The sequence below is a fragment of the Heloderma suspectum genome, chromosome 2, assembly GCF_057233095.1.
Source record: "Heloderma suspectum isolate Gila_16-S chromosome 2, 16-S_ref, whole genome shotgun sequence".
Classification (NCBI taxonomy): Eukaryota; Metazoa; Chordata; class Lepidosauria; order Squamata; family Helodermatidae; genus Heloderma; species Heloderma suspectum.
In genome coordinates this window covers 228,879,068-228,892,531 of record NC_139459.1, presented here as the reverse complement: position 1 = coordinate 228,892,531, position 13,464 = coordinate 228,879,068, and the positions used below count along the sequence as shown (strand labels likewise).

The window sequence follows — 13,464 nt, the reverse complement described above, 5'->3', positions numbered from 1 at the left end:
GTTCTAGTCCCCACTCAGCCACGAAGCTCACTGTGTGACTTTGGGCCAGTCACTGACTCTCAGCCTTACCTATCTGACAGGGTTGTTGTGAGGATAGAAAGGAAAGGAGGATCATGTATGCCTTAGAGGAAGGTGGGATAAAAATGTAACAAATAAATAATAAATTTCCTCCCCTGTGCTGAGGTCTTGATGGAAATCACTCCTTCAAAATATTGGGATCTAGATATTTTCTTCCCCATGCAAATAGCAGCTTTGGGGGAACAATTTTCATCAAGACCACATCAGAGGAGGAAAGGGTTAAACTCCCCTCCACATCTTGTGTGGTCCCAATACTGATCTTCTCCCCCTTCCAAGGGCTATTTGCATTTTTCAAAATATGCAGATTTTGGGCAGCACGTTCAGCCCTAATTGCAGGGAAAGGCAGTGCAGCAAGCTAAAGCAATACTGCTTTTCCCTCCTCACAAGCTGGGAACTGATAAGACTGACCTAATGCCACACTTCTCAGTTGGTAATACCGTACATCTTTGATACTTTCCATTGCTGGCCATAGTGTTCTCCCTTTACGTCTTTCTTTTCTAGACTATTGATCAATGCACAAGGCAGTGTAGTTTTGTTCCTGTTTGAGGCGGTGAAGTGGGACCATTCACAACCTGCTGAACGACTAATGAAAAAAAAAGATAGGAGCAAAGTTGATGACTTACCATTCCGAACGAAGCCATTTCCACAGTCACATTCTGAACGGCAGAAACGGGCCAAGAAGAAGAACTGGAAACTTTACAGGAGAGGGAGTGATGACGCAATGCTTTCCTATTTCATTACTCGACGGTCCACAAGATGCTCCAGAGACACTCCAGGTACTGCACTCATGTCCCCCTCATGTATAAATAAGCTAACGGTGGATGAAGTCTTTTAAGAGTTTGTATGTGGGATGGTAGGTAAGAGGTCAAGCACAAAGGAGGAGTCTGCCCATTTACAAATTCTCCCAAGGATTTCTAGATGGCTTGTATTCGCAGGCAGGCTCAGTTAGCAGGTAGGCTCTTCTTCAGATTCACATGACTAATGCCATGTGGTGTTGTGTGGATTGCATTTCACCGACATTGTATTTGGAATGCAGTGAAATGGTGGTCTGATCTCCCCAGCTCTCAGTCCACTAAATGTTGCGGTGAGTGAAAAATCTGCCCACCTCAGTCATGACATAAACATTGAGCTGAACAAGTGGTCAAGTAATCAGCCAGCTCCTTTAGCTAGGAGCATGATTTGGGTAGCTGAGTAGGGTATGATTTATAATCACTACCCACCGGCTCTCAAGCAATGTACAATTACCTAAAATCCAATACAAACCCAAAGCTATTATTTATTAATAGTATAAATAAATGGAGTTAATGATCTAATGGAAGAATTTCAGATAGTTTGGTAGCAGTAGAGCTGTGAAAAAGACTAGATGAGAGAGAGAGATTATCAACTTACCCCAGATAACAGTGGTCTGATGGTACTTCTCAAGGTACACCATAAAAAGATTGCCATATTGAGGACCTTTTTGTGCCTCGATATATCCTCAGATTTTATATACAATGTAAGTTAAAATAAAATTGTTATGGGGAAGGATAAAGTGAATGATCACACAACCGACACAGAGCTAAGTATCCTGCTGTTTTTAATTTTAGTGGATAACTGCACTGAATTATGGCTTGTAAGACTGATGATATGCATAGGGTGGATTTCTAAGTGAAACACCTCAAATGTATCAGAGGCAGACCACCACCCTTATCTTTAAGGGTGATTTTCATGTGTCAGACACAGAAAGAGCTTCAATGTTGCTGTAATGCTAAAGTAAGTGCTGTCTTGGATTAAACTGGCCATCTATTTTTGAGATTGATATATCATTCTTAATATGTTCTCAACATGGTTAATAACAAAACAATACATTCCAAGGCAAGTATGGGGAATTCACCTTCACATAGGCAATCCCACAAATGCCACCTCATATGGGGAATTCTTTTTTGTTTTTGTTATGTTTTGTTTAGCAATGCATATATTTCAGGGGCTAAGGAATGCCCTACCACTATACCCAGGGTTCCATAAACTGACCCTTTTCTGCTACCACCAATTATTTTGGAATACTTTAAAACCTCCTACTAGCTTAGTATAAGAGGCCAATGGGCATCACCAATAGTGATGGCTGAAACTATTAAACTAAGAGATTTATTAAGGGATACTTTGTATAGAAGGGAACAGAGTGTTCAAATTATAGGATGGGAACGCTTAATTGTACTTCAATTAAATATCCTTGGTTACCATACTTACACCCACTTTTTCAAAGAAGGCTATTTATATGTTTACAGGCATTCTGTTATTATATTAATCACAGTAAGTTTTAAGAACATAAAAACTGCAGTAGTATTGTTGGGAGTAAATTTTATTGCTATGGCTTTACAATACAAACAAAAACAATAATTGCGTTTGTAGTTGAAAATTGTAATAATCATAGAATCATAGAATAGTAGGGTTGGAAGGGGCCTATAAGACCATCGAGTCTAATCCCCTGCTCAGTGCAGGATTCCAAGTCAGAGCATCCCTGACAGATGGCTGTCCAGCCTCGTCTTGAACGCCTCCAGTGTGGGAGAGCCCACCACCTCCCTAGGTAATTGGTTCCATTGTCGTATTGCTCTAACAGTCAGGAATTTTTTCTTGATGTTCAGCCGGAATCTGGCTTCCTGTCACTTGAGCCCATTATTCCATGTCCAGCATTCTGGGATGATTGAGAAGAGATCCTGGCCTTCCTCTCTGTGACAACCTTTCAGGTACTTGAAGAGTACTATCCTATCTCCCCTCAGTCTTCTCTTCTCAAGGCTAAACATGCCCAATTCTTTCAGTCTCTCCTCACAGGGCTTTGTTTCCAGTCCGCTGATCATCTTTGTTGCCCTCCTCTGAACCCTCTCCAGCTTGTCTGCATCCTTCTTAAAGTGTGGTGCCCAGAACTGGACACAGTGCTCCAGATGAGGCCTAATCAGTGCTGAGTAGTGAACTAGTACTTCCCAGGATTTGGAAGCTATGCTTCTATTAATGCAGCCCAAAAGAGCATTGGCCTTTTTTGCAGCCACATCACATTGTTGGCTCCTATTCAGCTTGTGATCTACCACAGTTCCAAGATCCTTCTCGCTTGTAGTGTTGTTGAGCCAAGTATTGCCCATCTTGTAACTGTGCATTTGGTTTCTTTTTCCTAGGTGCAGACCTTGGCATTTATCCCTATTAAATTTCATTCTGTTGTTTTCTGCCCAGCGCTCCAGTCTATCAAGATCACTTTGAATTTTGTTTCTGTCTTCCAAGGTATTCGCTATACCACCCAATTTCGTGTCGTCTGCAAATTTGATCAGCATTCCCTGCACCTCTTCCTCCAAGTCATTAATAAAAATGTTGAAGAGCACTGGGCCCAGGACTGAGCCCTGCGGTACCCCGCTCGTTACCTCTCCCCAGTTTGAGAAGGTCCCATTGATAAGCACTCTTTGAGTCCGATTCTGTAGCCAACTGTGGATCCACCTGATAGTTGTTTCATCTAGCCCACTTTGAGCTAGTTTGCTCATCAGGATATCATGGGGCACTTTGTCGAAAGCTGTGCTGAAGCTGAGGTATATTATGTCCACAGCATTCCCACAGTCCACAAGGGAGGTGACCTGATCAAAAAATGAGATCAGATTCATCTGGCAGGATTTGTTCTTGACAAATCCATCTTGGCTTCGAGTAATCACTGCATTGTTTTCCAGGTGCTTACAGATGGATCACTTTATAATCTGCTCCAGAATTATCCCAGGGATTGATCGGACTGATTGTTCTGTAGTTCCCAGGTCCTCCTTTTTACCCTTTTTGAAGATAGGGACAACATTAGCCTTCCTCCAGTCATCTGGCACTTCACCCGTCCTCCATGATTTCTCAAAGATAATAAGTGGTTCTGAGAGCTCTTCTGCCAGTTCCTTTATTACTCTAGGATGTGTATAATTTAGATAGCAATGTGAAATCTGCTTGAAATTCCTTTTGGTAGGTCATGTCCGAATATGTATCTACTGACTTTGTTAACATGATCATTATGGGTGGAATGCATTTAAGTCCTTCTGCTGATTGAATGGCTCTCATAAGCAGAACAAAGAGAGGAGTGATTCCCTCTCCCCCATGCAGCCCTCAGTGCATCTTCCAAAACTGCTCCTGTGGGTTGGGGGCCCTTCAGAGCAGGTTTGAGGAAGTGTGTGTGGGGGCAGCTGCAGGGAAAAGAGAAGGTCCCGTAGTGTGAGCAGAAGTCCACTTATGTAGTATTGGATTTCATCCTATGATTTTAGAGTATAAATTAACTGTTTTCATCTTCTGTCTTGATCACAATTTGTTTTGGTTCTTGGAGTCCTAAATCCTGAAAAGCAAAATTCACATATTTCTGTAATTCATCCATTACAGAAATAAAGGTTGTATATTTCTAGGTTCCATCAGAAATCTTTGCATAGATTTATAGGACAGGCTTTGTCTTGGTTCTTTAAAAAGAAAATTGTAGTAGCATTTTCTGTTGAAGTACCAATTTTGAATGAATTCTAATGAGTTAATAAACATCATGCAATGCCAACTCTAGAGTGGTTAAATATCCCTTTTGTAAAGAGGTAATCCAGATCAGATCTTGGATATTTCTAGTTTCAAAAACAGCTGTAATATTTTACGCAAACTGGAATTGTTGGTGAACGAAAACAAGATATCAAGAGCTGTGTTACACAAATCTCTTCGGGATGTTTGTAGCTGAAACAAAATTGCTTTAAGGATGCTTACTGATGCATCCCCTTCATGCATCACTGCCTTGTTGTGGCGAAGGGGCTTGCGTAACTCAGTGAAGCCATAAGCTATGCCATGCAGGGCCACCCAAGACGGACAGGTCTTGGCAGAGAGTTCTGACAAAATGTGGTCCACTGGAGAAGGAAATGGCAACCCACTCCAGTATTCTTGCCAAGAAAACCCCATGGAACGTATCACAAGGCTAAAAGAGATGACGCCGGAAGATGAGCCCCTCAGGTCGGAAGGTGTCCAATATACTACTGGGGAAGAGCAGAGGGTATTTCCAAGTAGCGCCAGAAAGAGTGAAGCAGCTGGGCCAAAGCCGAAAGGACACTCAGCTGTGGATGTGTCTGGTGGTGAAAAGAAAATCCGATGCTGTAAAGAACAATATTGTTTAGGAACCTGGAATGTTAGATCAATGAATCAAGGTAAGCTGGAGGTCGTCAAACATGAGATGGCAAGATTGAACATCGACATCTTGGGAATCAGCGAACTAAAATGGACAGGCATGGGTGAATTTAATTCAGGTGACCATCATATCTACTATTGTGGGCAAGAATCCCTTAGAAGAAATGGAGTAGCACTCCTAGTCAACAAAAGGGTGGGAAAAGCAGTACTGGGGTACAATCTTAAAAATGATAGAATGATCTCAGTACGAATCCAAGGCAAACCATTCAACATCACAGTAATTCAAGTCTATGCCCCAACCACTGAGGCCGAAGAAGCTGAGGCTGATCGGTTCTATGAAGACCTCCAACACCTTCTAGAACTAACACCAAAAAAAGATGTCCTCTTCATCATAGGGGACTGGAATGCTAAAGTAGGAAGTCAAGAAATCACCGGGATAACAGGCAGGCATGGCCTTGGTGTACAAAATGAAGCAGGACAAAAGCTAATAGAGTTTTGCCAAGAGAACACGCTGATCATAGCAAACACTCTTTTCCAACAGCACAAGAGACGACTCTACACATGGACATCACCAGATGGTCAATATCGAAATCAGATTGATTATGTCCTTTGCAGCCAAAGATGGAGAAGCTCCATACAGTCAGTCAAAACAAGACCTGGAGCTGACTGTGGCTCAGATCATGAGCTTCTTGTTGCAAAATTTCGGCTGAAATTGAAGAACGTAGGGAAAACCACTAAACCATTCAGGTATGACCTAAATCATATCCCTGATGAAAAAAACAGTGGAGGTGAGGAATAGATTTCAAGGATTAGACCTGATAGACAGAGTGCCTGAGGAACTATGGATGGAGGTCCGTAACATTGTTCAGGAGGCAGCAACGAAATCCGTCCCAAAGAAAAAGAAATGCAAGAAAGCCAAGTGGCTGTCTGATGAGGCTTTACAAGTAGCTGAGGAAAGAAGGGAAGCGAAAAGCAAGGGAGAAAGGGGAAGATATATCCAACTGAATGCAGAGGTCCAGAGAATAGCAAGGAGAGACAAGAAGGCCTTCTTAAATGAACAATGCAAGGAAATCAAGGAAAACAACAGAATGGGAAAGACTAGAGATCTCTTCAAGAAAATTGGAGATCTCAAGGGAACGTTTTGTGCAAAGACAGGCATGATAAAGGACAAAGAAGGCAGGGACCTCACAGAAGCAGATGAGATTAAGAAGAGGTGGCAAGAATACACAGAAGAACTATACAGGAAAGATCTGAATGTCCTTGATAGCCATGATAGTAATGTCCTTGATAGCCATGATAGTGCGGTCACTGAACTTGAGCCGGACATCCTCGAGAGTGAAGTCAAGTGGGCCTTAGGAAGCATTAGTAACAACAAAGCTAGCGGAGATGACAGTATTCCAGCTGAGCTATTTAAAATCCTAAAAGATGATGCTGTTAAAGTGCTGCATTCAATATGCCAACAAATTTGGAACACTCAGCAATGGCCGCAAGACTGGAAAAGGTCAGTTTACATTCCAATTCCAAAGAAGGGCAACGCCAAAGAGTGTTCAAACTACCGCACAATTGCGCTCATTTCACATGCCAGCAAGGTGATGCTCAAAATCCTACAAGCTAGGCTTCAGCAGTATGCGAACCGAGAACTACCGGAAGTACAAGCTGGGTTTTGAAGAGGCAGAGGAACTAGAGATCAAATCGCCAACATTCGCTGCATCATGGAGAAAGCAAGAGAATTCCAGAAAAACGTCTATTTCTGCTTCATTGACTACGCTAAAGCCTTTGATTGTGTGGATCACAACAAACTGTGGCAAATTCTTAAAGTGATGGGAGTACCAGACCACCTTACCTTTCTCCTGAGAAACCTGTACGAGGGTCAAAAAGCAACAGTAAGAACCGGACATGGAACAACCGAGTGGTTCCAAATTGGGAAAGGAGTACGACAAGGCTGCATATTGTCACCCTGCTTATTTAACTTATATGCAGAGTACATCATGAGAAATGCCGGGTTGGATGAATCACAGGTCGGAATTAAGATTGCCGGGAGAATTATCAACAACCTCCGATATGCAGACGATACCACCCTAATGGCAGAAAGTGAAGAGGATCTCAAGAGCCTCTTGTTGAGGGTGAAAGAGGAGAGTGCAAAAGCTGGTTTGAAACTCAACATTAAAAAAACGAAGATCATGGCATCTGGCCCTATCACTTCCTGGCATATAGAAGGGGAAGAAATGGAAGCAGTGACAGATTTTACTTTCTTGGGCTCCAAGATCACCGCAGACGGTGACTGTAGCCATGAAATTAAAAGACGCTTGCTCCTTGGGAGGAAAGCTATGGCAAATCTAGACAGCATAGTAAGAAGCAGAGACATCACCTTGCCGACAAAGGTCCGTCTAATCAAAGCTATGGTTTTCCCAGTAGTAATGTATGGCTGTGAGAGCTAGACTATAAGGAAGGCTGAGCGCCGAAGAATGGATGCTTTCGAACTGTGGTGCTGGAGAAGACTGTTACGAGTCCCCTGGACTGCAAGGAGGTCAAATCAGTCCATCCTAAAGGAAATCAACCCTGAGTGCTCACTGGAAGGACAGATACTGAAGCTGAAGCTCAAATATTTTGGCCACCTAATGCGAAGAGAAAACTCTCTGGAAAAGATCCTGATGCTGGGAAAGACTGAAGGCAAAAGGAGAAGGGGACAGCAGAGGATGAGATGGCTAGATAGCATCACCGATGCAATGAATATGAACCTGAGCACACTCCGGGAGAGTGCGCAGGACAGGAAGGCCTAGCGTGCTATGGTTCATGGGGTCACGAAGAGTCGGACACGACGGAACGACTGAACAACAACAACTGATGCATAGTCCCATTTATATACAAAATACAACTCTGGAGTTAAGCCATTTGAGGATTGTAGCCATATTCCCATATATGTTTACTTGGAAATAAGTCCCACGGAGTTTAATCGGACTTACTTCAGAATAAGCGTGCTTAGCATGGGCATCCACTGAAATTTTTCCAGGGGGAGGGGGCAAAACTGCACAGCAGTTTGTAGTTGTATTTGCACATATTGCGCATGCTGCTACATACAACACATCTGTGCACTTTCCTCGTGTGTGCTTTTTGTTGCTTAGCATCACATTCTATGGCAGTTAGAAGCCTACACAGAGTAGTAGAAAGTCCTGGGAGTTGAACAGCACTAATGCAGAAGAGTGTTGTATTCGAGAAGCATAATGAACTCCAGCAAAAGTTTATTTGGAATGAGGGAATAAAAGAAAAAACGTAGGAACAAGAGGCAGGCCAGCTCCTCAATGCACAAACACAGTACAGCTCTCTTAATCGTATCATATATTTTATGGCATCACTGTCCTTATCATAATATTGACAACATCACGTGACTTGTCCTAGAATGATTCCTTCATCTTGGAAACATTGGTGAACACTCTCTAGAACAGTCTTCCTAATCCTAGTGCCCTCCAGATGTTTCGGACTGCAACCCCAGCATTCTGGACAATGCACATTCTGGCTGGAGCTGATTGGAGTTGAAGTCCAAAACAACTGAAGGGTGCCAGGGTGGGGAAGGCAGCTCTAGAGAGTAGCGGTGGAGTTTGTGGGGAGCATCTTTCACAGTGGAAGGAGAAATGAGTCTGCTTGATCAGGTTTTAGGGTTCTAGAGGAGCCTGGACTACTCACTTTACTTTTCGCATTGTTATCAGACACTTTTTACATCAGCTAACAACACAACTTTTGCATGACTTGAATTTTGAAGTACAGCAATGTTCTTTTGGAAGTGCATATTTTTCCTTGGACTGTACATTTTCTGTATGGTTGCACATTTTTTAAAAGCCCTGATAACATCAGAGCATAGGCCTACCTTTTCTGGTAGATCTGGTTCCTGAGCAGATAAGGCCTGGTCACTCTACCAAGATAGGTAAAGTGAGCCCATGAGAAATGTGTATACCAGGTCTGCCCCTTTGTTGTTTCTCAGCGGGTAGACCTGGTGTCTTTCCACCCATGACTGAAACCCTCAGTTCTTTCCATGACACCCTTTGGGCCAAAGGCCATTACAGAGTTTGAAGGGCATGGTTAGTATTGGAGTAGGGTGGTGTGCCCTGCTTAGCTTGCAGCCCATTGCTAGCCTCTGCTCTACAGGCAATGCAAAATAGCATCAGGTACCTTCACAAGAGATTTCTTTATTTCTACAGTACATGACACCCCCCCCCCCCCCCGCAGAATAAGAATAACAATACTGGGTTACTTTGCAGGTCTTGTATAACCCACACTTTTTCAACCACAGCCCTGCCTCCTCCAATATGGGTATAATAATGTTGAATTTCATCTACACACCTTTAAATTAATGTTAACTCAACCAGGAGCCTATGCCAGGTGGAACAGGATGGGAAGTCAGTTATTTCCATAGTCACAGTCAATGAGGGATGCTTTACAAGGCAGGTGGTCCCACCAAACAGAAGGCCTAACAGCCAGGCTACCATGCTGCCTGGCTAGGCCTGCCAGAAAACCTGCCTCACCGCCCCTTCCAGGTCCACATTCTACCATTTGCATTGCAGTCACTCTCAACTGAGCTCAATGGAACCTCACTCCACCCCCACCCCAGGTTTAATTTACTGACGTCCCCTGACTGGGCCTTGTGTAGAATTGGAGAGATAGACGGGGCAAGCGTGTACAGCACAAGATGCTGTTGCCACTCCCAGAATGGAGCTAATTCCACATGGAGGAGCCTGGTCATGCTGCTGTCTGCCACTACTTCTTTGCCTTACGAGGAAGCTTGAGGGCATCCCCCCTTCCTGTTTTTACTTTACTGACCTCCTGTCCTGAGCCCTATTGTTGCTGCTGTCAGAATGATGGCATTACTGGAATCCAAGGGCAGGGGTAGATGCACCCCCTTGCCCCTATGAGTGGATGCCCATGGTGCTTAGGATTGAAGCCTAAACTTTTTCTTTCTCCTATAGCCCTATTTTATGAAATGGTGAAGGCACCTCCACCCAGAGCTAGGGATAATGTGGTATTGCTGGACATGAAGCCGGATGAGAAACACAGACTGTCTTTTCTTGCCACGAGACACAACTTGGAGGATCCGCAATCTGTAACAACTCTAAAAGGTTTTTCTGGTAAGCAACATAGGTATATAGAAACCATGTAATTACATTTAAAGGTGCTGACTATTCCTGATATCCAGGTTTTGGCCACTGGAGGTGATTACTACGCGCAAGTAGCAAATTGAATTTTATCACATATGCAAACTGTAGAGTCTGAAAAAAATGTAGCTTTTTGTAAAGAAAAGAGCGAGGGAATATGAAGGTGGAAAAATCAAGATGAGAAAAATATTGTTCAAATTATGGGAACATCACTTACTGCATGAGTAAGAGTGCAGCACTGAATTCACCTCATGGTCAGTGGTGCAGTTAGGTAATTTTTAGACACTGGACTCTGGTTTTACAGCCCTCCCTCTGCACCTTTGAGCAACAGAGTATCAATGGGGCCCCATTGGTACTGCCCCTTCAGCACCCCCTCTTGCTCCTATAATAGCACTTTCCCCCTCTTCGGCCCTTCCCCCTTCAAAATAAAGTGAGTATTGTGTAACGTGCCTTATTCTACCCACCCCCACCAACACATGCACACTCATGTCTCCTTGTCCCAACACTCTGTTCACCTGGCTCTGCCTTCTGTTGCAGGCCCTCATTCATCCATCTGTACTCACTCTTTCTGTTCCTCCTCCTGCTCCCATCCATCCCATGCAAGCCACACGCCCCACACACACACACACAAACAAGAGGTATTGCAAGCTTGTCCCTATTTTCATCTGTGAAATGTTGTGGAGGATATGACATCACAATTTACAACAGCAATAATGGTGACTAACACCATTTTCACTATACAGTTGCAGCAGTTATAGCTGTGAATTGTCATTAACTCTTCAAAAAAAGAGAGCGGAGTGGCAGGGAAAAAAGTAAGGCTGGTTATAATTGTAAAATCTTATACCTTTTCCATGAGTCATATGCCTCCAATCTCATCTCTCAGCATAAATGACACTGCAAGGCTATTGTGAGCACAAGAATGAGATATCCCTATTTAGAACACTATGAGCAAATTTTAGCACAAAGATAATAGTACACTATATATGAAAGCCAATGTAGCCAGGGCCCTTTTTAAAAAGGAGGGACAAGTTCAGATTAAAATCCAGCACACTTAAGAATATACTTGACTGTTGGCTTGATTTCAGCAAGGCTTGAGAGTTTCCACACATACCAAGGAAGAAGGCTTGGCCATGCTGATTCGCTGATGTTAGCAATAACCATAAAGGAACTGGAATTAGCCAACCCACAGACAATCAGACAGTGGCGCAGCTAGGGCTGGACCTTGAGGCTAAAGTCTAAGTCACAGGAGACCCCCCAAATGACCACCCAGACAGTGGAAGGTGATGCGGGCAGCAGCCAATAGGCCTAGCAGTATCCTTTCCCCTTATTTTTAAATCATGTTATAGTCCAAGAGTAGCTATCTGAGCATGTACAGACTCACAGATACTAATTTTATTATTTTTTAATTTTTTAAAAAAAAATATCCCTTTTTTCAATGAAGTGGTGCTTATTCCCAAGTAGATTTGTTTAGCATCACAGCAGCAGAAGCAAACACAGTTTTAATGCTATCATCACGGCAGTGCTGATTTAAGTGAGTTTAAAATGCAAAACCTCAAATGCTCAGTCTTTTTCTTTTTTTAATCAGGGTTGGCAAACTGTTTTCTCTCTCTCCCTAACATCAGGAATGTAGAAGCAGCTGTAAAGCAATGGAATGCAGCGGGGGCGAGGAGTGGGGAGAAATGTTAGCTGTGAGCTTCACAACTCAGTAATATACATGGCCATCTAAAAGTGGGAGGAGGGAGTATATTAAGCACAGAGTCCAAAATTGCCTACCTGCAAACAGGCCAAGCTATTTTAATCTACTTGTGGTGCAGTTGTTTATCTAAGAAAACATTTACTCACTGTGTAAATAGCAACAACATTTAAACAAAAATAGCAGTGTGTCAGGGCTTTGCTGAATAGTCTTTTTAATTCCTTGGCTACCTCCAGGCTGGGGTGGAAGGACACTAGAGAAGAAAAGATCAGGGATTAATAGGGATGAAAATAAGGGAGAGTCAGAGCCCGTTTTTTTTTTTTTTTTTTAACAATTCCCCACTCCCCTAAAACACTTCTGTGTTCATTCTTTATGGATGAGATAGTGGGCATGCAGCATGATCTCATCCATGCTTACTTGTAAGTAAGCCTCAAATTTGCTTACTCTAAGTAAGTGTGAATTGGATTGTCACCTTAGTTTGCAAAAAAAGAACAACAAAATGATTTGTGGGAAAGAAGATAAGATGGCAAGAAGAATATTTCTTCTTGACACAGGAGTGGGCACTGCAGGCAGGGCTACCTACTAACTTCTTTGGTTCACCTAAGCTGATGGTATTTCCTCTATATCTCCTTTAAAATGACTGTCTGACCTTGTTTGCACGTCATGCTAAGCCATGGCAGATTGTCACCATGAGTGACAGTAAGCAGGGTGGCTTGTCCAAACCCAGTGCAGATTTTCCATCATGAGTTGTTTTCCACAAACAAGCCAACCTGAGAATGCAGGGCTTGTAGTACGGATGTTTAGAAAGGCTTGTTCTCTGGGTGGCTGGTTGTGATGTCTGAATCTGGCAGAGTTGTTTCAGTGTGGGTTGTTTAAAAAGGCAAGAGAGCTGCCTGACAAGAGCAGCAAAAACTCTGCCGGCCGCTCCTCAAGTTCTTGCTAATTATATTCCCTCTCTATTACATCTTGAAATGACACTAGTCAATTTACTCCTCCACTCCTCCCTAGAAAGCGATACCTCCCCCCACCGCACCTTCAGGGAGTTTTGCACGAATTTAACATTTTTTCACCTTTGAGGAGATTTGCACAAATTTAATGTTGAACAAAACTTTTGTAAAGATTTGCGCAAATCTGGTAAAGCACAGTAACTGCGTTAGCTCAGTAACCACTCTGCTTTAGCGGAGTTGTGCAAATCTCCTCCCAAATTTAAATAAAGAAATAATTATAGTTAAATTTGCACAAATCTCCCCAATTTTTAAAAAATATACAAAAAAACCTCTACTCTGCTAATAAGTGTAAATGCGCTTATTAGCAGAGTAGGCTGCTGAGGTTGTGCTGCAAAGACCCATGGGATACATGCCAGGAGTGGTTGGGAGGACTAAGTGGGGAACAAGCCACGGCAAGCCACAGAGCACC

General features: G+C 43.1%; 1 protein-coding gene across 1 annotated transcript in view; it reads left to right on the top strand.

The window, feature by feature from the left end:
- The window catches only part of FBXW10B (F-box and WD repeat domain containing 10B), a 44,321-nt gene that overhangs the window by 29,097 nt on the left and 1,760 nt on the right, over positions 1-13,464 (top strand). The window contains exons 12-13 of the mRNA XM_084832373.1: positions 580-854; positions 10,170-10,328. Of these exons, the coding sequence (XP_084688499.1) occupies positions 580-854; positions 10,170-10,328 (434 nt within the window). The remainder of the gene's footprint in view (positions 1-579; positions 855-10,169; positions 10,329-13,464) is intronic.